The 26,315-nt window shown below is 44.5% G+C and overlaps 1 protein-coding gene across 4 annotated transcripts in view; it reads right to left on the reverse strand.

Moving 5' to 3' along the window:
• The window catches only part of ZFAT (zinc finger and AT-hook domain containing), a 321,691-nt gene that overhangs the window by 174,046 nt on the left and 121,330 nt on the right, over window positions 1-26,315 (reverse strand). For all 4 annotated transcript variants that reach the window (XM_063606918.1, XM_055116972.3, XM_024929945.4 and 1 more), the window contains one exon: window positions 4,286-4,462. In XM_063606918.1, coding sequence (XP_063462988.1) covers window positions 4,286-4,462 — 177 coding nt within the window. The remainder of the gene's footprint in view (window positions 1-4,285; window positions 4,463-26,315) is intronic.

Raw genomic sequence — 26,315 nt, forward strand, 5'->3', positions numbered from 1 at the left:
TTTTTTTAAAAAAAAAAAAAAAAAAAACAGGGTCTCACTCTATCACCCAGGCTGGAGTGCAGTGGTGCAATCACAGCTCACTGTAGCCTCAACATCCTGGCTCAGCCTCCTGAGTAGCTGGGACTACAGGCACAAGCCGCTTTATCTGTTTTTTTTTTTTTTTTTTTTTTTAGAGACAGAGTCCCATTATGTTGCCCAGGCTGGTCTCAAACTCCTGGGCTCAAGTGATCCTCCTCCCTCAACTTCTCAAAATGCTAGGATTACAGGCATAAGCCATCACACACAGCCGAAAAAGAACAGATCTTCTCACAATACACACACACACATAAAAGTTAACTACATGGGGTGATAGATAAATGAGTTAGCTTGGCTGTGACTTCACAATGTATATGTATATCAAAATATCATATATACACCGTAAATACATACAATTTTTGTCAATTATACCTCAATAAAACTAAAAAAAGAAATTAGGAGACATGTTGGTACTGAAATGAAGAAATATCCAGTACATACTGCTGACATTTTTTTAAGGCTGCAGAACACATATTATGATCCCATTTTTGTTTCTTATTAAATAACAAAGCAATTAACCGTGTATTTATGTTTACATATGCAGAGAAAAAGTCTGGAAGAACACTTGTTAGCACCATTATTTCTAGAACTTGGAGGTCAGTTAGAAAAACGTGCTTTCCCCATATTATATTGCTTTAATTTTCTTTTACAGCAAGATTTCAGGGCCAGGCACGGGGGCTCATGCCTGTAATCTCAGTACTTTGGGAGGCTGAGGCAAGTGGATCACCTGAAGTCAGAAGTTCGAGACCAGCCTGGCCAACATGGCAAATTCATCTCTACTAAAAATACAAAAATTAGCTGGGTGTGGTGATGGACACCTGTAATCCCAGCTACTTGGGAGGCTGAGGCAGGAGAATCACTTGAACCCGGGAGACGGAGGTTGCAGTGAGCCAAGATCACGCCATTGCACTCCAGCTAGGTGACAAGAGCAAACTTGTCAAAGTCAAAAAAAAAAAATTACTCTTATAATTGGAAAAAAAAAGTACAAAGTAAAAGTGTAATTGCTTTGATGGGTTTACCCACATAGTATATTCGCGCAGTAGAAGCACCAAAGTCAGTCTGGAGGAGTTAAGGGAAGTTTTACAAGTGTGGGTTCACCTGCAACACCACGGAGGGAAAAAGGAGCCGGGGGCCTAGAGGACCTCCAGCTGTTCGGCTATAGAAGGAGCCTACAGTACCAAGAGAAGGGCCCCACCAGTGAATCCATGCTGCCAAGGGCACTCCATAGAAGTCAGGGGTCTTATACTCGTCAGAAGGATCCCCAGGTCAAATGAGTTTGAGGAGCCCTGCTTTGGGTGGCGAAAGCCACTGAAGTTTCTTGAGCAAAGGGTGACAGCTGGGACGGAGGGAGGGCAGCAAGGCCCAAGGCAAGAAAGCAAGGACAACAAAAGGTAATTCATTCACTGGACACACACATAAGGGGCTGTACCCTGTGTCAGGCCCCATGCCAGGACCTGAGGCTAAGAGCTGAACAGCCCAAATCCCATCTTTGGGATATTTCCTGACAAGCAAGAGAAACATAGAGACAAATGAAAGCACACCCAGGTGAGACAGAACTGAAACAAGTCTAGTTGTGGGGTTCTGGGAGCCCAGAGAAAGGTCCTGCAGCCCCACCTGGAACCAAAGAAGTGTTCCTCAGGGTGACCCCAAGCTGAGTGAGTCCCAGCCACATACAGGAGTGAACCAGCAAGAACACCTGCAAGGGGCTTCCCAGGCAGGGGTGGCCTTTGCATTCAGTTGCTCCTCTGCCAGCAGTCGGGGAACCGTGGCTGTAGATCAGTGATGAGAGGGAGGAGAGGGGCATGGGGGACGGTTGAGAGGGAGGTGAATCTCCGGGAAGGGGCAGGAGCTCAGGGCCAGCTCCTACATGAATGGCACTGTCTCTCACTAATGCTGGTTAGGCGTGGAAGGGTGGAAGTCGGAAAATGCACCTTACAACACTGACACTCATAATTCTATGTGAATTCTGCTTTTTTAGCATTTATTCATTTCCTATTTATAAAAGAAATGAAAGGCAGGGTACGGTGGCTCACACCTGTAATCCCAGCATTCTGGGAGGCCTAGGTGGGTGGATTGCTTGAGTCTAGGAGTTTGAGACCAGCCTGAGCAACATAGTGAAACCCTGTCTATACAAAAAATACAAAAATTAGGTGGGTGTGGTGGCGGGTGCCTGTAGTCACAGCTACTCAGGTGGCTGAGGTGCGAGGAACACTTGAGCCCAAAAGGTGGAGGTGGCAGTGAGCCAAGATCACACCACTGCATTCGAGCCTGGGCAACAGAGTGAGACTCAGTCTCAAAAAGAAAATGAAAAAAATTAAAATTAAAATTTCTCTCTTATCTACAACTCATTTAGAAAGAAGAGAATCTTAATATAAGCAAAGAACTAAAAGCTTTGCAAGAGCCAGTCTAGAAGTTCTTTCCACCTTGATCCACATGGCTTCTATCTGCCATATGAATTAGACAAGAGACATTATCCATTTTTCTGAGTCCATATACATTCAACCCCAGAGGCAGGTACCCAGATGAAACCCTGTCTCTACAAAAAATACAAAAATTAGCTGGGTGTGGTGACAGGCGCCTGTAGTCACAGCTACTCAGGTGGCTGAGGTGAGAGGAATGCTTGAGCCCAAAAGGCGGAGGTGACTAAACACAGTTCTTGACTAAAGCCCTCTCTGTGAAGCTATACTCTTCAGAAAGCAAGTCACTGACTGCTCAGCAGGGAAGTGGGCCATGGAGAGTGTGGGTGTCACAAAGCTTCTGGCCAGGGGTCAGGACTCACACAGGCTGGGTGGGCAGAGGGAGGGCGCAGAACTGCAAGGCCCCTGGCACCAAGGAGGTTCTGACTCTCACTGTCCTATGCAAACTTTCCTCCTCTACTCCAAAGCAAAGGGTCTCAAGTGTGCGCTACTGGTTGAGACGCAATTACACATAACTTTCCTCCTCACTCCTGCTTCCTCTAAATGGGGAGAGGACAGGTCTGCTCACAAGGCCTGTGAGGGGCTGAGCACGCCATGGACAAACACCCTATTAGCTGACGGTGATGACAGAAGTAAGAAATACTAACTGCTGCTCCTTATTCACCCACCACTAGCTTCGGGTGCTGCATCTTTTTCGTTTTTCACTTTATGCCACTAACAGTAACTCTCAGAACTTCCTAACTTCCCAAAAACTTAATCTTCTGTCAGGCATGTTTCTCTGAGAACCCTGGGAATGACCAGAGGGACTTATTAACCAAAATATTTTTTGTCTGGAATGTCTCCTTGTTAATGGTGTCCGACAGATGATGAATAGCCAGCCTATTTAGAAATGCCAGTCTGAATATTCCCAGGAAAGAGCCAGTGGATTATTAGTGTGGCTGATGAACTCTGCAATGGGACACTGACTGCTATGCATTGGGCTTCTGCACAGGTGCCCAGCCGCTGTCCTTTATCTTAGTGTTTTGTGAGGATCTTTGCAGCGGTTCCTCATGTGCTATATGTTTTCTCTGTCTGTGGGGACCTAATTACAGTGCCTGGATGGTTTCTCTGATCCTTGCACCTGCTGCATCTGATAACCACACAGTGATAGATGTCCAGACACTACAGACAAGATGCATCTCACTTTGCACATTGACTGTGAACCCAAAGGATTCTGTGCAAATCAAAGCTTTGCAATGTGAATCCTTGTTCCAGGTTTATAGGAACAGTTGGAAAATGCTGTAAGATTATATAGACTTATTTATTAATCATGTATGTTAGAACAACAGCTTCCTTTTATCATGTTCTGTGTGCCAGGCATCATCTTAGGTCCTGTAGGCATATTCTTTAACTTCATCCTCACAGACCCCCTTGTAACCAGCATATTTCTCTTCATTTGTCCAGATAAGCAAAGTGAGGCTTGGAGAAGTAACATCATTGGCTTCAGGTAATGCAGCCAGTAGGTACTAGGGCTGGGTTAAACCCACACTTGTCTGACAACGAGCTCATGTTTTTCACACTATTGAATACTGCCACTTCCATTCATTCATTCATTCATTCATTTGCCAACCTACAGGGGGCTAGGTATGGGATTTCAAAGGCACAATCTTATTTGAGCATATCTACAATTGGAGACTTATTGTGACTTCTGATTTGGAAATGTGGATTTTCTAGGCTTCTGCTATGCCCATGGAGCAAATCAACATCAACAGGTGTGTCAGAAGGTATCCTGCCCCGCCCCCCAGCCCCCTTACCATCTCCGGTTTTGCTTGAGTTGGGGGGTTCAGGTGTACTCAGAGGCCTAAGGGGAATAATAATCTCATCAACATTAACCCCTTCTTCCATGTGCTTCTCTGAAACGTGGGAGAGGAGTTCCGACTGATTTGGTGAGAAGAGGTTACAACATTTACACATAAAGATGGCCGTGTTTTCTGTAAGGAAAAAAAAGGAAAATATGTTATTTCATCTCCACATAAACAATTATTACTTCCAACTGCCAAAGACAATACCGAAAGCTGCCCTTCTGAGCCATCACCAGCCTCTACCAGATTGTGTCCCTCTGGCAGTCACCTCCATGGCAGGCCACTCACTTTCATCTTCAGGGAGCTCCAGGGGCCAGAAGGTTCTTTATTCAGTATCTCAACCCTCAGTCTTTCTGGATAGTGTCTAATACAAACCTCCTTGTTACCCAAATCTACTCATCAGCCCAGATTCTGGGATAAGTACAGCCAAGTAAAAAACAAATATGTGGCCGGGCGCGGTGGCTCACGCCTGTAATCCCAGCACTTTGGGAGGCCGAGGTGGGCGGAGCACAAGGTCAGGAGATCGAGACCATCCTGGCTAACATGGTGAAATCTCGTCTCTACTAAAAATACAAAATATTAGCCAGGCGTGGCAGCGTGCACCTGTAGTCCCAGCTACTCGGGAGGCTGAGGCAGGAGGATGGCATGAACCCGGGAGGTGAAGCTTGCAGTGAGCCGAGATTGCGCCACCGCACTCCAGCCTGGGTGACAGAGCGAGATTCTGTCTCCAAAAAAAATAAAATAAAAAATAAAAAATAAATTTGCAACTTAAAAAACTAAATCCTACCCCTCAAATGACTGAACTGCACACTGATGGCAATTAAGCAGTCTTGCTAGATTCTCTCAAATTAGGCGCAAGGAAAAGTTGACCACAATAGCATTTCTCAACAGCCCAGCACCTTTCGATGAAACGATGGGAATTTGTTGCCTCTTTAAAGCCACTGAATTCCTATTTAAAGCATTCTCATTGTTCAGAAAATTTACCAATAGTTCATTATGTTCATCTCATTATACTAGGCAGGAAGACATAATAAGGGAAATAAAACACTCACTTTTTAGACTGATAAAATAATTATAGGTATATACAAAATATTAAATTCAGGATTCAATAACAATTAAAAGCCAGATCTTTGTATTATTATTTTTACATTCAGACTGAAAGGAAGTGGCTTTGTCCACTGAAAAGGACAATGGCTTTGGAGCCAAAAGGCCCAGGTTAAATTCCCAACTCGTCCCTAAATGCTGGAAAGCTGAGGACCTCAGAGAAGCAGTCATCTGTCAGTTGCTGGAATCCATAGGAACTTTGGGGATGGAACATGCCTATTCAGCAGCAAGAACCCAGCAGACACTCAGAAAGCACAACACTGACTCGGCGCAACTCTGCACCCATGGTGTGCCCTCGCCCAGCAGCTGGACAGCTCGCAATCCACACCTGGCTCCCTTCAGCATCCCCCTCACCAGCCTCCTGGGGAGTCTCAACGCTGCCTGGAAGTCACATGCAACTTCTACGCCATTTACTGCCTGGTGATGCTGGACAAATACATGGCAATCATACAAGCTCTGTGCTCTCTGGTGATGGTGAGCAAGTATCTCATCCTCCTCGCTCCTCAGTCTCAACAGCTGACCTTGCTTCATATCTCACTGGAAGCAGCCAGAAAACAACTGCCTCTGCCACCCCTTCCAACCCGCCTGCGTCTTCAGCTGTCTCCCCACCTCGCTCCTGCTGGTTTGAAGGTGGGCATAGTGAGGGGGACACAAGGTGTGCGGGTGAGAGCAGTGGCCCACCCCAGAGCAGGGCTATCATATCTCTGATATTGTCTGGAATTGCTGGTTCATGGAGATACTAAAAGCAGACCAACACTTCACTTGTGTGATCATTACTTCCAAATTCTCTAAAGATAGCGCATGCCTGATTGCCTGCACCCAGGAAGATGCTCCCACAGCCCTGTGTGAGAAGGCTACTAGACAAAGGGTGCATGATGGCTTGTGTGTGCAGAACTCACCCTCTCCGATGATTGTTCTCCAGGTCATCAATTCTTCCCTCTGTACTAGATCTTTCCATTGGCCTATAAGCATACTCTTATTCTCCCATCTTAAAATGAAAACATCTCCTGATCCCCACTCCCGCAACCCATTTCTCTCCTCTTTACAGTAAAACTCTCCTACCAGAAAGAGGAAATGAGGAAAGGCAATAGGCCAACCCAGCCTTGCTGGCATGAAGGTGGAGCTCTTGGAAGGCACTGGAGTCCCAGGAGCAAGCCCCTCCTTGGGTTCACAGAAAGACTTTCTCCGTGAATTAGCAGGGAGGTAACGACCTGAGAGAATTCTTTCCTACCAACAACACATGAAATCAAAATTTAACAAAGCAGAACATTGCTTCGCCAATGAAAATCTCTCACAGATACTGCCAATCGATATTGTTTTTTTCCAGGAAACGTTCTATTCCTAAGGAACCCAAAATGCTTCCCGAACAAGAAGAGATTAGAGTAATACATTTTTCTTTATAGGAGGCCAAGTTGTTTCCAATGTGCTTCTTGCTAATCCTACAATAATCCAATGATTTAGGCAGAAAGGGTTTGTAATCCCCAGTCCAAAGGTAGGAAACTGAGGCCGAGAGAGGAAAAGCAACTTGCTCAAGTCATTATGGGCAAGAGGCAGGGACCAGATTCTCTCCTACCTGCATTTGACAGGAGTTATGTTTGGCTACAGCCCATGAGCTGAGTTCCTCCAAGTTATAGCTAAAATACTTAAGACTCTACACCCAGCAGCATCTGAAATAAAACTCATTACAGCAAAGAGCGTAATCCCCAAAGCACATATCAACTTCAACTGTGTTCATTTCAGTGTCCATTGAGCAGTAACCACAGGTGGGCCCCACCCCAGACACTGGAGACAGAGATGAATCAGGCATGAGGTTCAGGCCCTGCCACAAGAGGAGGCCACCACATCACTGAACAGATAGACATGTCACAGAACAATCTCATGTAACGGTTTTTACTGAAATTATTTTATAGACATGTCACAGAACAATCTCATGTAATGGTTTTTACTGAAATTATTTCCCAATACCTGTAAGTATTCTTGGTTCCTAGGATGCTCTCAGGAAAATGGGAATTCTGTGACATGTAACAGAGCTGAACTTCTGGGGACCACAGGGCTATTACAATGGGTCTCCTAGTTCAAAGGTACACAAAGCACTGCCTAGAGATTACATAAATAAAACTATTTTGCATTTGTATATGACAAAGTGTTGGAGACTACTGAAAATAAACTACTGCTCAGCTATTCCACACCACCTGAAGGCCTGAGGACCCTGGGTGGCACCTGGCCTTGGCCATCTGTTATGAATTTGCATTAACACATGTGTCTGTGTACTCAGCTCTCTCAGGCAGGGAAACTGGACCTGGAGCTCCCGAGGTGGAGGCAGAGACAAACACAGGAACCTGGAACGACTCTCACATCACAGAAGGCTCCGCCACGTGACGTGGGCCATGAGAGTGGGGTGGATACCGATCTGGACAGGCTGCCATGGACAGGAGAGGCTTCTCAGCCGAGAGACAACCAGAGCTCAGTGCTGCAGGGCAGTGAAACTCCAGGAAGGGCGCGTGGGCAGGAGACATGCAGGCTCAGGGAGGAAACACACAGAGTGCCGTGGAGGCAGGAGGGAGGGAAATGAGTGGATCTGCTGACAACACAGGGACCTGCGCCCACAGGGACAGAGATCCCCAGCACAGTCACTGGGCAGGCACTGGCAGCTCCTGAGAGAGCCAGCAGTTCACCAGCAGAGCAAAGGCAAGGAGAAACTGTCTGAAGGGGCTGGCCCTGAAGGAGAGGCCCCACGTGCCTGAGCTGTGCCAGCTCCCCTGCGTGTCCACACCCTGGATTCTGCAATGGCCCCATCACATGGCTCCCCCTAGAATGTGAGGTCACTGGAAACAGCATCTGGCTAGCCTTGGACACCTCGGTGCACCTGGAGGACAGCAAGTGGCCATGGCGGAATGAGGGAGGGAGAAGGAAGGAGTACATCGGCCCAAGACGGGTGGGACTGACACCAAAGAGCCTGTCCAGGGATGAGAACAGAGATGATGGCCTGAGACACAGGTCTGCAGAGGAGTCAGGCCAAGCAGGCATGACACCATCACTGACTAGACATGGCCAACAACAGAGACAGGGGAGGCAGATGTGCCCCCAGGGGAGCAAGGACAGGTCTGATGGGCAGGATCAGGTGGTTGTGGGCAGGACATCAGCATGCAGATGCCTACTAGGAGCAGGCAGCGCAAGACGGGGTGGGGTTCAGCTACAGTTGGGCAGAGAAATGGGGTCAGCATGCAAGGAGGAACATCAAGCCTAAAGATGGAAAGTGTCAAGAAGCCAAATCCTTCCAAAGGCCCTGTCCCGGTCCATCTGAGTAGCTATCACAAAATGCCACAACTGGGTGGCTTATTAACAGAACTTTATTTCTGACAGTTCTGGAGGCTGGGAAGTCTGAGATAGAGGCATTGGCAGAATCAGTGCTTGGTGAGGGCTGCTTCCTGGTTCATAGCTGGTGCCTTCTTGCTGTGTCCTCACATGGTGGAAGGGGCAAGGTAGCTCTTTGGGGTTTCTTTTATAACAGCAATAATTCCATTCACGAAGGCCCCACCCTCATGACCTGACCACCTCCCAAAGGCCCCACCTGCTAGGCCATCACATTAGGGGGTAGGTTTTGATCTATGAATTTTAGGAGGAAACAAACATTCAGCTCATAGCAAGCAAGAAACAGAAGACCCAGTCCTTAGTGACAGAGAAGGCCCTTAGGGAGAAGGTGGAAGAGAAGAGGGGCTGCTCCTGAAAAATGCAGCAAGAATGGGGAGGGCAGGCACTGGATCCAGCCATGAGGAAGACACTGGTAACCTCAAAAAGTGAGATTTCCCTAACATGGCCACAGAGTCGCACAAGGTGGCTGAGATCAAGGCAGGGATATTCAGAAAGCAGGCACCCTCATCAGGCCTGGGGAAGGTTTGCTCTAATAAAAGGAAGCATCCTTTGCCCGGCTGGGTGACAATGGCCACCGCCAAGCACTGGCTACACTGGACAAATGACTTTTACCAGCTTTCCAAGACTTCCAAGCCTTTGAGTAAAAGGCCAGCATCTATATTAAAATTACAAAATAATAAGAGGTCTGGTCAGCAGGGAGGCAAGCGTACAGAAAGACTGTGCAGACAGCATGTAAAAAGGCCAGAGGGGAGGCAGCCCAGTGTGTCCTCAGCCTCCACATCTCTCTAGCCTGCAAGGCAGCCTCTTTTGGGTCATCCGCCCACAGAGGATGGCTCAGAGGTTTCCAGGGAGTCTGGTTTTCGGGACCAGCCCTATGCCCAAGACCACTTCTCCCTACAAAGTTGCTCTGCAGCGCAGACACGCACGCACAGACACGCACAAGGGTGGTGGAGTCTGCTGCTCTCATGAACGAATACTGCCATGGCAAAGGGGCCAAGAGCGCCAAAGACACTCGCTCATAACTTCTGACCAGTGGTTTTCCTCCTTGAGATCCTGCCTTCATGATCATCCAAAACTAGAACTGGGATTGTGCACTAAGATATTCAACACACAAGCAAGTTCCCAGAAGCAACCGAAGTGCTCAGCAGTGGACAAATCCTGACACTTACAAAACAAATTATGATACAGCCACTGAAAATCATATTTCAAAGAACACTGAATGGCACAGGAAAACGCTCCTAATGAACACTAAGTTTTAAAGAATGGAATACTCAGCTATTTGGTATGAATACAATTTTGTTATTAATGGATAGATATTATTTATGAATAGATGGAAGGAAGGAGAGCTGGCCAGGATTAAAGGAAACATACCAAAATTTTCACTGTGAAACTTTTTTAAAAAATAACTTCTGCCTGTAATCCCAGCACTTCGGGAGGGCAAGGTGGGTGGATCACGAGGTCAGGAGTGCGAAACCAGCCTGGCCAACATGGTGAAACCCTGTCTCCACTAAAAATACAAAAAATTAGCCGGGGGTGGGGGCATACACCTACAATCCCAGCTACTCGAGAGGCTGAGGAAGGAGAATTGCTTGAACCTGGGAGGTGGAGGATGCAGTGAGCCGAGATCGTGCCACTGTACTCTAGCCTGGGTGACAGAGCAAGACTCTGTCTCAAAATAATAATAAAAATAATAACATCTGTATTTTCTACAATGAGTCTAAATAACATTTAAAAATTGGAAACACTGCTAGGCATGGTAAAGGATAACACAGCAGACCCAACATGGTTCAGGAGGATCCACTCTAAGCTGCTCAGGCAAGAATGGTGTCTTATTCAAGTCCATGTTCCCAGCCTGGCACATGATAGGTGTTCAACTAATGAGGAAGCTGAGTCGCACACTGCAAATCATGAAGACCGTGAGCAGAGGAAAGGGGAAAGCCTTGGCTGAAGTGCCTGGGAAGTTACAGGAGGAGGCACTTGAAAGGATCTTGAAAGGCAGCCAGACCTGCACAGGAGGTCACGGAAGGGGCTCCCAGACTCCAGAATGCATCAGGCATGGGCTCTACCCCCCACTCCACCCCTACGAACACTCCCTCATTCAATCCCCCACCTCTCTGCTGGCCGGCCCATGATCCCCACTCTACAGTACAGGACGGAGGGTCAGAGAGGCTGACCTCCCCTCAGCCAGGGAAGTGCAGGGGCAAGCAGAACCCAGATCTCCCTGACCCAGGCCCAGGGCTCCACAGTGCCACATGGCCTGTCCAGGGTCAGTGCCAGTAAAGAACATAGGGCCACACAGAGCCCACGAGGCCACAAAACTCCCCAAGGGAGCAGGGGTCTTGGACACAGGGCTGGTCCTGACAGTCAGACTCCCCAGGGGCGCTCTGTGCTGCTCCTACCATTGCAATCTCATATTTAAAAGCAGCCTGTTCCAAAAGCCCAGAGCAGACAGCATGGTGCTCCCTTTTCAACAGAACCTATGAGTGCCTCCCAGGCCTCCCACGGGGAGGGCAGCTGCAATCGCTGGGGACGTTCATAAAGCAGCGTATAAACGGCAAAATGCCAAAGCACACAGAGAGGGCGCCGGGTCAGGCTGCATCCCCCAAATATTAAGAATTGTTAATCCGCCAAAATAACAACAAAGGAGCCTCTTTTGTTTTCTATAGTGGACTAATATGAAAAAAATATATCTTGCACCCTGAAATATTCTCATAATTATGTTGTCAGCTAATCCTGATGAAGATGCTATAATTTGGATGCATTTTTAGGTCCAATTACTGTGCACTCATCCTTATCAAAAGAATTCAAAGGGAAAATGACATATTCAGCACAAAGAAAATCACGAAAGTTTGGGGTTTGAGCATTCAACTCCTAGTAACTGTTTGCCAGGCTTTAGCCAGCTACTCTGTACTATTAAAATGGAAAATCCTAAAATAACTGTACTAATAAGTCCTCATTTCTGATCTCTGATTTGTAAACATTCCCAGCCAAGAACAGCCAAGTCCTGTCTGCAACCTCTGACCTCCCTGCCTGCTCTGGGACCTTGGGACAAGCAAGGTGTTTTGACCCAACTCCTTCCAGAAGGCAGCTATGAACTGGAATATGAATTCATAGGCCCCGAGGGGGAGACTGAGTCCCTTGCACTTAGGGAGGGTTCCAGGATGCAGCAGAAGGTGGCCACTTCTCCAGCCATGGGCTGCAGACATGATCAGATGGAGTTGGCCTACTCTGAGGGACCCCTCCCCAACTTTCAGGCCCTCAAGGAAAGGGGTGATGAGGGTCAGTTGGGCCTTGAGCTGGAGTCACGGATGCTCACAGCCAGCTCACATCCAGCCAGCTCACAGAATGCTCTGTTACCCCGCACATGAGGCAGAGTGTCCTCCTGCTGCTGCTGCTGTCCTCTGTACGTCCACCTGGTGGGAGTCTCAAGGGCAGGATGAGTGAAACAAGACAGGGTTCAGGCTTTATGGGGTCCCCCAGCCCTTACACTGGCTTTTAATATTTCCATTATTGTTTATTACAAAAGGTACATAGAAGTGCATGCTCATGGTAACAGTAAACAAAACAGCAGTCTATAGAATACAGACAGCCCCCGAGCATCCCCTCTGAGAGTCAGAGCATCACTGAGCACAGTGTGGTGCCTGTATCCTTCCAGACCTTTTGCTGTGCATCACAGACAGAGAGAGATGGACAGGAGAAGGGGGATGAATATCACCTTCACAGCAGCAAAACCTTGTACAAACCCTTCCCCACTGGGGTCTCCAGAGCCCTGTGCTCCCCCATACCCCTCTGCCTCCCCTGAGGTCCTGCAGGCTGGGCTTGACACAGAAGGACGGCAGAGGAGGTAGCTGGTATTGTTGACATGGAGGGTCTCAGGGGCCTCAAGTAAAAACTCAAAATACACTACCCAACAGGTAACAGAGCACCCCTTCCCATTCCCAGCTGGGCTAGTGTCAGAGAAGGCCTAGTACAGAGCCAAGACTTTCACCAGCATCCAGCAGTAATGAAGCTATCACCGTCCACTGAAGTGTCACTGGAGGCCCCATGGAGGGCAGTACTAAGGCACCCTTGCCCCTCCTAGCTAGGACTGGTATCAGCAGCAGATGCCCAGTTGGGAGCCTGAACTCCCACCCCCATCCACCAGTAATGAGGTGCACTTTTCTCCAGGCATCAAAGAGACTGAGTGGGGAACCTAAGCTTCTACCCCCCACTGGCAGTAACAAGGCAGTACCCCCTTGTACACACCACAGCAATGTCAGATGGAGCCTGCTAAAACGGAAGATTTAAATAAGATCCAGACTCTCATAACATAATACTGAAAATGCCCAAGATTCGATTAAAAATCATTCCTCGTGATTTTCCAAGAACCAGGAAAATATCAACTGTAATGAGAAAAGACAACAGACACCAATACTAGGTGGCACAGATGTCAGAATTAGATGGCAAGGGCTTAAAGTAACCATCACAAAAATGACTTCATGATCAAGGATAAGCCTGTCTACAAAAGTGAAAAAACATTGTGTCTCAGCAAAGAAATCAGAGATATAAGAGAAAACCCAAATAAAAATTTTACAACAGAAAAATACAGCAAGAACAAAACTTTCAAAGGATGGGCTCAAAGCAGAATGAAAAGGAGAGAAAAATAACATGAAAAAGAGATTGAAAAAGAAAAGAACAGTGACCCCAAGGACCTGTGGGACTGTAACAAAAGATTAACATTTGTGATATGAGTCCCAAAAAAAGAAAAAGAGAGTAGAAGTGGGAAAGTATTCAAAGAAATTATAGGTGAAAACTTTCAAAATTTGACAAAAGATATAAATCCACTAATTCAAGAAGCTGAGCAAACCCGACAGGATAAACCCAAAGAAATCCACGCCAAGTGCAGCCATAAAAAAGAATGAGTTCATGTCCTTTGAAGGGACATGGATGAAGGTGGAAACCATCATTCTCAGCAAACTAACACAGGAACAGAAAACCAAATACCACATGTTCTCACTCATAAGTGGGAGTTGAACAATGAGAACTCATGGACATAGGGAGGGGAACATCACACACTGGGGCCTGTCAGGGGCTGGGAGGAAAGGGAAAGGAGAACATTAGGACAAACAGGTAATGCATGCAGGGTTTAAAACATAGATGACAGGTGGCTGGGTGCGGTGGCTCACACCTGTAATCCCAGCACTTTGGGAGGCCGAGATGGGTGGATCAGAGGTCAGGAGATCCAGACCACCCTGGCTAACACAGTGAAACGCTGTCTCTACTAAAAATACAGAAAAATTAGCTGGGCGTGGTGGCAGGCACCTGTAGTCCCAGCTACTTGGGAGGATGAGGCAGGAGAATGGCATGAACCCGGGAGGTAGAGGTTGCAGTGAGCTGGGATCGCACCACTGCACTCCAGCCTGGGCGACAGAGCGAGACTACGTCTCAAAAAAAAAAAAAAAAAAATAGATGACAGGTTGATAGGTGCAGCAAACCACCAGGGCACATATATACCTATATAACAAACCTTCACGTTCTGCACATGTATCCAAGAACTTAAAGTAAAATAATAAAAAAAAGAGGGGGGCAGCTCTAAGATGGCCAAATAGGAACAGCTCCAGTCTACAGCTCCCAGCATGAGCGACACAGAAGACGAGTGATTTATGGATTTCCAACTGAGGTACCGGATTCATTTCACTGGGGCTCGTCGGACAGTGGAGACAGGACAGTAGGTGCAGCCCACTGAGTGTGAGCCGAAGCAGGGCGAGGCATCACCTCACCCATGAAGTGCAAGGGGTCAGGGAATTCACTTTCCTAGCCAAGGGAAGGGGTGACAGACATCACCTGGAAAATCGGGTCACTCCCACCCTAATACTGCACTTTTCCAACAGTCTTAGCAAACAGCGCACCAGGAGATTATATCCCGTGCATGGCTCCGTGGGTCCCATGCCCACAGAGCCTCACTCATTGCTAGCACGGCAGTCTGAGATCGAACTGCAAGGCGGCACCGAGGCTGGGGGAGGGGTGCCCGCCATTGCTGAGGCTTGAGTAGGTAAACATAGCAGCCAGGAAACTCGAACTGGGTGGAGCCCACCACAGCTCAGGGAGGCCTGCCTGCCTCTGCAGACTCCACCTCTGGGGGCAGGACATAGCCGAACAAAAGGCAGCAGAAACCTCTGCAGACTTAAAAATGTCCCTGTCTGACAGCTTTGAAGACAGTAGTGGTTCTCCCAGCATGGAGTTTGAGATCTGAGAACAGACAGACCCTCAAGTGGGTCCCTGACCCCTGAGTAGCCTAACTGGGAGGCACCCCCAAGTAGGGGCAGACTGACACCTCACACAGCTGGGTACTCCTCTGAGACAAAACTTCCAGAGGAATGGTCAGGCAGCAACATTTGCCGTTCACCAATATCCGCTGTTCTGCAGCCTCCGCTGCTAATACCCAGGCAAACAGGGTCTGGAGTGGACCTCCAGCAAACTCCAACAGACCTGCAGCTGAGGGTCCTGACTGTTAGAAGGAAAACTAACAAACAGAAAGGACATCCACACCAAAACCCCATCTGTACGTCACCATCATCAAAGACCAAAGGTAGATAAAACCACAAAGATGGGGAAAAAACAGAGCAGAAAAGCTGAAAATTCTAAAAATCAGAGCACTTCTCCCCCTCCAAAGGAACACAGCTCCTCACTAGCAAGGGAACAAAGCTGGACGGAGAATGACTTTGACGAGTTGCGAGAAGGAGGCTTCAGACGATCGAACTTCTCCGAGCTAAAGGAGGAAGTTCAAACCCATCACAAAGAAGCTAAAAACCTTGAAAAAAGATTAGATGAATGCCTAACTAGAATAATGAGTGTAGAGAAGTCCTTAAATACCTAATGGAGCTGAAAACCATGGCAGGAGAACTACATGACAAATGCACAAGTTTCAGTAGCTGATGCGATCAACTGGAAGAAAGAGTATCAGTGATTGAAGATCAAATGAATGAAATGAAGTGAGAAGAGAAATTTAGAGAAAAAAGAGGAAAAAGAAATGAACAAAGCCTCCAAGAAATATGGGACTATGTGAAAAGACCAAATCTACGTCTGATCGGTGTACCTGAAAGTGACGGGGAGAATGGAACCAAGGTGGAAAACACTCTGCAGGATATTATCCAGGAGAACTTCCCCAACCTAACAAGGTAGGCCAACATTCAAATTCAGGAAATACAGAGAATGCCACAAAGATACTCCTCAAGAAGAGCAGCTCCAAGACAAATAATTGTCAGATTCACCAAAGTTGAAATGAAGGAAAAAATGTTAAGGGCACCCAGACAGAAAAGTCGGGTTACCCACAAAGGGAAGCCCATCTGACTAACAGCGGATCTCTCGGCGGAAACTCCACAAGCCAGAAGAGAGTGGAAGCCAATATTCAACATTCTTAAAGAAAAGAAATTTCAACCCAGAATTTCAAATCCTGCCAAACTAAGCTTCATAAGTGAAGGAGAAATAAAATACTTTACAGACAAGCAAATGCTGAGAGATTTTGTCACCACTAGGCCTGCCCTACAAGAGCTCCTGAAGGAAGCACTAAACATAGAAAGGAACAACCGGTACCAGCCACTGCAAAAACATAACAAATTGTAAAGACCATCGCTGCTAGGAAGAAACTGCATCAACTAACGAGCAAAATAACCAGCTAACATCATAATGACAGGATCAAATTCACACATAACAATATTAACCTTAAATATAAATGGGCTAAATGCTCCAATTAAAAGACACAGACTGGCAAACTGGATAAAGAGTCAAGACCCATCAGTGTGCTGCTGTATTCAGGAGACCCATCTCACGTGCAGAGACACACATAGGCTCAAAATAAAGGGATGGAGAAAGATCTACCAAGCAAATGGACAACAAAAAAAGGCAGAGGTTGCAATCCTAGTCTCTGATAAAACAGACTTTAAACCAACAAAGATCAAAAGAGACAAAGAAGGCAAGTACATAATGGTAAAGGGACCAATTCAACAAGAAGAGTTAACTATCCTAAATATATATGCACCCAATACAGGAGTACCCAGATTTGTAAAGCAAGTCCTTAGAGATCTACAAAGAGACTTAGACTCCCACACAATAATAATGGGAGACTGTAACACCACACTGTCAACATTAGACAGATCAACGAGACAGAAAGTTAACAAGGATATCTGGGAATTGAACTCAGCTCTGGACCAAGTGGACCTAATAGACATCTACAGAACTCTCCACCCCAAATCAACAGAATATACATTCTTCTCAGCACCACATCGCACTTAATCCAAAATTGACCGCATAGTTGGAAGTAAAGCACTCCTCAGCAAATGTACAAGAACAGAAATTATAACAAACTGTCTCTCAGACCACAGTGCAATCAAACTAGAACTCAGGATTAAGAAACTCAATCAAAACCACTCAACTACATGGAAACTGAACAACCTGCTCCTGAATGACTACTGAGTACATAACGAAATGAAAGCAGAAATAAAGATGTTCTTTGAAACCAATGAGAACAAAGACACAACATACCAGAATCTCTGGGACACATTCAAAGCAGTGTGTAGAGGGAAATTTATAGCACTAAATGCCCACAAGAGAAAGCAGGGAAGAACTAAAATTGACACCCTAACATCACAATTAAAAGAACTAGAGAAGCAAGAGCAAACACATTCAAAAGCCAGCAGAAGGCAAGAAATAACTAAGATCAGAGAAGAACTGAAGGAGATAGAAACACAAAAAAACCTTCAATCAATGAATCCAGGAGCTGGTTTTTTGAAAAGATCAACAAAATTGATAGACTGCTAGCCACACTAATAAAGAAGAAAACAGAGAAGAATCAAATAGACACAATAAAAAATGATAAAGGGGATATCACTACCAATCCCACAGAAATACAAACTACCATCAGAGAATACTATAAACACCTCTATGCAAATAAACTAGAAAATCTAGAAGAAATGGATAAATTCCTCGACACGTACAACCTCCCAAGACTAAACCAGGAAGAAGTTCAATCTCTGAATAGACCAATAACAGGCTCTGAAATTGAGGCAATAATTAATAGCCTACCAACCAAAAAAAGTCCAGGACCAGATGGATTCACAGCCAAATTCTACCAGAGGTACAAGGAGGAACTGGTACCATTCCGTCTGAAACTGTTCCAATCAATAGAAAAAGAGGGAATCCTCCCTAACTCATTTTATGAGGCCAGCATCATCCTGATACCAAAGCCGGGCAGAGACACAACAAAAAAAGAGAATTTTAGACCAATATCCCTGATGAACATTGATGCAAAAATCCTCAATAAAATACTGGCAAACCAAATCCAGCAGCACATTAAAAACCTTATCCACCATGATCAGGTGGGCTTCATCCCTGGGATGCAAGGCTGGTTCAACATATGCAAATCAATAAATGTAATCCAGCATATAAACAGAAACAAAGACAAAAACCACATGATTATCTCAATAGATGCAGAAAAGGCCTTCAACAAAATTCAACAGCCCTTCATGTTAAAAACTCTCAATAAATTAGGTATTGATGGGACATATCTCAAAATAATAAGAGCTATTTATGACTAACCCACAGCCAATATCATACTGAATGGGCAAAAACTAGAAGCATTCCCTTTGAAAACTGGCACAAGACAGGGATGCCCTCTCTCACCACTCCAATTCAACACAGTGTTGGAAGTTCTGGCCAGGGCAATCAGGCAGGACAAAGAAATAAAGGGTATTCAATTAGGAAAAGAGGAAGTCAAATTGTCCCTGTTTGCAGATGACATGATTGTATATTTAGAAAACCCCATTGTCTCAGCCCAAAATATCCTTAAGCTTATAAGCAACTTCAGCAAAGTCTCAGGATACAAAATCAATGTGCAAAAATCACAAGCATTCTTATATACCAATAACGGACAAACAGAGAGCCAAATCATGAGTGAACTCCCATTCACAATTGCTTCAAAGAGAATAAAATACCTAGGAATACAACTTACAAGGGATGTGAAGGACCTCTTCAAGGAGAACTACAAACCACTGCTCAAGGAAATAAAAGAGGATACAAACAAATGGAAGAACATTCCATGTTCATGGATAGGAAGAATCAATATTGTGAAAATGGCCATACTGCCCAAGGTAATTTATAGATTCAATGCCATCCCCATCAAGCTACCAATGACTTTCTTCACAGAATTGGAAAAAACTACTTTAAAGTTCATATGGAACCAAAAAAGAGCCCGCATTGCCAAGACAATCCTAAGCCAAAAGAACAAAGCGGAGGCATAAAGCTGGAGGTGGAACTGAACAATAAGAACACTTGGACACAGGAAGGGGAACATCACACACCGGGGCCTGTTGTAGGGCGGGGGCAGGGTGGAAGGATAGCATTAGGAGATATACCTAATGTAAATGACAAGTTAATGGGTGCAGCATACCAACATGGCACATGTATACATATGTAACAAACCTGCACGTTGTGCACATGTACCCTAGAACTTAAAGTATAATAATAAAAAAAAAGAAATCCATGCCAAGACACATCATAATCAAATCTCTGAAAACTAAAGACAAAGAAAAAATGTAAAAGTAACAAAAAAAAGTCTGTAGAGGAAAATTATGTGAATGACAGCAGATTTATCATCATATACAATGGAACTCAGACGGAAATGGCACAACATTTTTCAAATGTTGAAAGAAAAGAACTGTCCACCTAAAATTCCATGTCCAGTGAAAATATCCTTCAGGAATGGAGGTGAAATCAAGATATTTTCAAAGGAAGAAAAACTGGCATAATTTGTCACCAGTAGATATAACCTAATAGAATAGCTAAAGGAAGTTCCCTAAACAGGAAGAAAATATAAAAACAATAAATCTTAGAACATCAAAAAGAAAGAAAGAAGAAGGGAAAGTATAAAAATATGGGTAAATACACCAGATTTTCGTCTTAAGTTTTCTAAATTATGTTTGACGGTTGAAACAAAAAGTCTATTTCTGTGGGAAGTGGTTCTCAATGTATGTAGAAGAAATACAACAATTATACCATGAATGAGGGAGGGAGTCCTCTCAAACTTCTGCTCTGAGATGTTGATAACCTTCATAACTTGACTCTCAACCCTTGTACTGAAATTCCCTTCCCTTCTACCACAGGTTCACCCCAACAATAGTCACCCCAACAATAGCATACAAGAGCAATGATCCTCAAGTAAATCAGAGATGACTTGCTTTACAAGAGGAGAGGAGTAAAAACGCTGCTATCTGTGCAGAAAGAAAGAATGGCAAAATTGAGATACCCATTACTCAGCACAGTTCCTAGGCTTGAAAGAGAACTAACAAACACTCAACTTAAAGGACTTCAGAATGAATGAAGAAGTGAACCATTCCAATGTTGCTGCAGTTTCTGCATATTTAACAGATAGGATCCTTCTGAGAATGCTAGAATCGGGGATTATGACACCAAGTCACTTCAGCCATAAACCTTATTCTTGTACTTTTCTTTCTTGCTGGTAATTTTACATAGCAGGATATATAGCTAGAATAAACTATATACCAATAACTTTGATAATGAATTCTATGATGTGTTCTGTCTGCTTGTATCTTTTCCTTCCTACCATGATACCAGTTATTTATAAGTGATCTGTGTAGTTTGAATGTATTTGAATAACCTCAGTATATTTTAGCTCTACTCACTGATTTGACCTAAAAAAGCACCAAAAGGACATAAGTATTCCCATGTATTTTAGAAGCCTAAAGTCAGTGACAGGAAACCCAACATCAAGAATTTGAAGCAGGCCAGGCACAGTGGCTCACGCCTATAATCCCAGCACTTTGAGAGGCCGAGGTGGGCAGATCACCTGAGGTCAAGAGTTCGAGACCAGCCTGGCCTAATGGTGAAATCCCGTCTCTACTAAAAATAGAAAAAACTGAGGTAGCTGGCAAGATGGCCGAATAGGAACAGCTTTGGTCTGCAGCTCCCAGTGAGAGCGAAGCAGAAGGTGGGTAATTCCTGCATTTCCAGCTGAGGTAGCCAGTTCATCATATTCAGTCTGGTTGGACAGTGGGTGTACCCCAGAGGGCAAGCCAAAGCAAGGTGGGGCATTGCCTCACCTGGGAAGCACAAGGGGTCGGGAGATTTTCCCTTTCCTAGCCAAGGGAAGCTGTGAGAGGCTGTACCAGGAGGAATGGTGCATTCCAGCCCAGGTACTGCGCTTTTCCTATGGTCTTCACAATCGGTAGACCAGGAGATTTTCTCTGGTGCCTGGCTCGGCAGGTCCCACCCCCAGAGCCCAGCAAGCTAAGATCCACTGGCTCAAAATTCTCACTGCTAGCACAGCAGTCTGAGGCCAACCTGGGATGCTGGAGCTTGGTGGGGGAAGGGGCATCCATCATTGCCGAGGCCTGAGTAGGCGGTTTTACCCTCACAGTGTAACAAAAGCTGCCAGGAAGTTCGAACTGCGTGGAGCCCACCACAGCTCCCTGGGACAGAGCACCTGTGGGAAGGGGCAGCTGTGGGTGGAGCCTCAGCAGACTTAAACGTCCCTGCCTGACAGCTCTGAAGAGAGCAGCGGTTCTCCCAGAATGGCGTTTGAACTCTGATAAGGGACAGACTGCCTCCTCAAGTGGGTCCCTGACCTCCCCACCCCGTGTATCCAGACTGGGAGACACCTCCCAGTAGGGGCCAACAGACACCTCATACAGGAGAGCTCTGGCTGGCATCTGGCAGGTGCCCCTCTGGGACGAAGCTTCCAGAGGCAGGAACAGGCAGCAATCTTTGTTGTTCTGCAGCCTCCACTGGTGATACCCAGGCAAACAGGGTATGGAGTGGACCTCCAGCAAACTCCAGCAGACCTGCAGCAGAGGGGCCTGACTGTTAGAAGGAAAACTAACAAACAGAATGGAATAGTATCAGCATCACCAACATCAAAGACCAAACGTAGGTAAATCAACGAAGATGGGGAGAAACCAGCGCAAAAAGGCTGAAAATTCCAAAAACCAGAACGCCTCTTCTCTTCCAAAGGATCACAACTCCTTGCCAGTGAGGTGACAAAGCTGGACGGAGAATGAGTTTGACAAATTGACAGAAGTAGGCTTCAGAAGGTGGGTAATAAATTCCTCCAAGCTAAAGGAGCATGTTCTAACCCAATGCAAGGAAGCTAAAAACCTGGAAAAAAGGTTAGACAAATTCCTAACTAGAACAACTGGCTTAGAGAAGAAAATAAATGACCTGATGGAGCTGAAAAACACAGCATGAAAATTTCATGACGCATATACAAGTGTCAATAGCCAAATCGATCAAGTAGAAGAAAGGATATCAGAAATTGAAGATCAACTCAATGAAATAAAGTGAGAAAACAAGATTAGAGAAAAAAGGGTGAAAAGAAGTGAACAAAGCCTCCAAGAAATATGGGACTATGTGAAAAGATCAAATCTACATTTGATTGGTATACCTGAAAGTGATAGGGAGAATGGAACCAAGTTGGAAAACACTCTGCAGGATATTATCCAGGAGAACTTCCCCAACCTAGCAAGGCCGGCCAACATTCAAATTCAAGAAATACAGAGAATACCCTAAGAATATTCCTCGAGAAGAGCAACCCCAAGACACATAATCATCAAATTCACCAAGGTTGAAATGAAGGCAACAGCAAGAGAGAAAGGTTGGGTTAGCCACAAAGGGAAGCCCATCTGACTAACAGCGGATCTCTCGGCAGAAACCCTACAAGCCAGAAGAGAGTGGGAGCCAATATTCAACATTCTTGAAGAAAAGAAATTTCAACCCAGAATTTCATATCTGGCCAAACTAAGCTTCATAAGTGAAGGAGAAAAAAAATCCTTTACAGACAAGCAAACGCTGAGAGATTTTTGTCACCACCAGGCCTGCCCTACAAGACCTCCTGAAGGAAGCACTAAACATAGAAAGGAACAACCAGCACCAGCCACTGCAAAAACACACCAAGTTGTAAAGACCATCAATGCTATGAAGAAACTGCATCAACTACTGGGCAAAATAACCAGCTAGAATCATAATGACAGGATCAAATTCGCACATAACAATATCAACCTTAAATATAAATGGTCTAAATGCCCCAATTAAAAGACACAGACTGGCAAATTAGATAAAGAGTGTGCTGTATTCAGGAGACCCATTTCATGTGCAAACACACAAAGGTTCAAAATAAAGGGATGGAGGAAGATCTACCAAGCAAATGGAAAGCCAAAAAAAAAAAAAAAAAAAAAAGCAGGGGTTGCAATCCTAGTCTCTGATAAAACAGACTTTAAACCAACAAAGATCAAAAGATACAAAGAAGTGCATTACATAATGGTAAAGGGATCCATGCAACAAGAAGAGCTAACTATCCTAAATATATATGCACCCGATACAGGTGCACCCAGATTCATAAAACAACTTCTTAAAGACCTACAAAGAGACTTAGACTCCCACACAGTAATAGTGGGAAACTTTAACACCTCACTGTCAATATTAGACAGATCAATGAGATGGAAAGTTAACAAGGATATCCAGGACTTGAACTCAGCTCTGGGCCAAGCTGACCTAATAGGTATCTACAGAACTCTCCACCCCAAATCAACAGAATAAACATTCTTCTCAGCACCACATTACACTTATTCTAAAATTGACCACATAATTGGAAGTAAAACACTCCTCAGCAAATGCAAAAGAACGGAAATCATAACAAACAGTCTCTCAGACCACAGTGCAATCAAATTAGAACTCAGGATTAAGAAACTCACTCAAAACTGCTCAATTACATGGGAACTGAACAACCTGCTCCTGAATGACTACTGGGTACATAACGAAATGAAGGCAGAAATAAAGATGTTCTTTGAAACCAATGAGAACAAAGACACAACATACCAGAATCTCTGGGACACATTTAAAGCAGTGTGTAGAGGGAAATTCATATCACTAAATGACCACAAGAAAAAGTAGGAGAGATCTAAAATTGACACCCTAACATCACAATTAAAAGAACTAGAGAAGAGCAAACAAATTCGAAAGCTAGCAGAAGACAAGAAAGAACTAAGATCAGAGCAGATCTAAAGGAGATAGAGATACGAAAAACCCTTCAAAAAAAATCAATGAATCCAGTAGCTGGTTTTTTGAAAAGATCAACAAAATAGATAGACTGCTAGCCAGACTAATAAAGAAGAAAAGAGAGAAGAAACAAATAGACGCAATAAAAAATGATAAAGGGGCTATCAATACCAATCCCACAGAAATACAAACTACCATCAGAGAATACTATAAACACCTCTATGCAAATAAACTAGAAAATCTAGAAGAAATGGACTAATTCCTGGACACCTACATCTCCCAAGACTAAATCAGGAAGAAGTTGAATCCCTGAATACCTGAAATTGAGGCAGTAATGAATAGCCTACCAACCAAAAAAAGTCCAGGACCAGATGGATTTACAGCCAAATTCTACCAGAGGTATGAAAAGGAGCTGGTACCATTCCTTCTGAAACTACTCCAAACAACAGAAAAAGAGGGAATCCTCCCTAACTCATTTTATGAGGCCAGCATCATCCTGATACCAAAACCTAGCAGAGACAAAATAAAAAATAAAAAAATAAAAATTTAAGCCAATATCCTGATGAACATCAATGTGAAAATCCTCAATAAAATACTGGCAAACCGAATCCAGCAGCACATCAAAAAGCCTGTCCACCACGATCAAGTTGGCCTCATCCCTGGGATGCAAGGCTAGTTCAACATACGTAAATAAGTAAACATAATCTATCACGTAAAAAGAACCAATGACAAAAACCACGATTATCTCAATAGACGCTGAAAAGGCCTTCGACAAAATTCAACAGCCCTTCATGCTAAAAACTCTCAATAAACTAGGTATTGATGGAACGTATCTCAAAATAATAACAGCTATTTATGACAAACCCACAGCCAATATCATATTGAATGGGCAAAAACTGGAAGCATTCCCTTTGAAAACTGGCACAAGACAAGGATGCCCTCTCTCACCACTCCTATTCAACACAGTATTGGAAGCTCTGGCCAGGGCAATCAGGCAAGAGAAAGAAATAAAGGGTATTCGATTAGGAAAAGAGGAAGTCAAATTGTCTCTGTCTGCAGAAGACATGATTGTATATTTAGAACCCCATTGTCTCAGCCCAAAATCTCCTTAAGCTGATAAGCAACTTCAGCAAAGTCTCAGGATATAAAATCAACGTGCAAAAATCACAAGCATTCCTATACACCAGTAACAAACAGAGAGCCAAATCATGAGTGAACTCCCATTCACAATTGCTACAAAGAGAATAAAATACCTAGGAATACAACTTACAAGGGATGTGAAGGACCTCTTCAAGGAGAATTATAAGCCACTGCTCAAGGAAATAAGAGAGGACACAAACAAATGGAAAAATGCTCATGGATAGGAAGAATCAATATTGTGAAAATGGCCATACTGCCCAAAGTAATTTATAGATTTAATGCTATCCCCATCAAACTACCATTGACTCTTCACAGAACTGGAAAAAACTACTTTAAATTTCATATGGAACCAAATAAAGAAACCGCATAGCCAAGACAATCCTAAGCAAAAAGAACAAAGCTGGAGGCTTTGAAATCACTACCTGATTTCAAACTATACTACAAGGCTACAGCAACCAAAACAGCATGTTACTGGTACCAAAACAGATATATAGACCAATGGAACAGAACAGAGGCCTCAGAAATAACACCACACATCTACAGATATCTGATCTTTGACAAACCTGACAAAAACAAGCAATGAGGAAAGGATTCCCTATTTAATAAATAGTGCTGGGAAAACTGGCTAGCCATATGCAGAAAGCTGAAACTGGATCCCTTCCTTACACCTTATACAAAAATTAACTCAAGATAAATTAAAGACTTAAATATAAGACCTAAAACCATAAAAACCCTAGAAGAAAACCTAGGCAATACCATTCAGGACATAGGCATGAGCAAAGACTTCATGACTAAAACACCAAAAGCAATGGCAACAAAAGCTGAAACTGACAAATAGGATCTAATTAAACTAAAGACCTTCTGCACAGCAAAAGAAACTATCATCAGAGTCAACAGGCAACCTACCGAATAGGAGAAAATTTTTTCAATCTATCCATCCGAAAAAGCGCTAATATCCAGAATCTACAAAGAACTTAAACAAGTTTACAATAAAAAAAAAACAACCACATCAGAAAGTGAGTGAAGGATATGAATAGACACTTCTCAAAAGAAGACATTCATGCAGCCAACAAACATATGAAAAAATGCTCATCATCACTGGTTATTAGAGAAATGCAAATCAAAACCACAATGAGATACCATCTCGCACCAGTTAGAATGGCGATCATTAAAAACTCAGGAAACAACAGATGGTGGAGAGGATGTGGAGAAATACTAACGCTTCTACACTGTTGGTAGGAGTGTAAATTAGTTCAACCATTGTGGAAGACGGTGTGGCGATTCCTCAAGGATCTAGAACTAGAAATACCATTTGACCCAGCAA

The sequence above is a fragment of the Pan paniscus genome, chromosome 7 (genome assembly GCF_029289425.2).
Source record: "Pan paniscus chromosome 7, NHGRI_mPanPan1-v2.0_pri, whole genome shotgun sequence".
Lineage (NCBI taxonomy): Eukaryota > Metazoa > Chordata > Mammalia > Primates > Hominidae > Pan > Pan paniscus.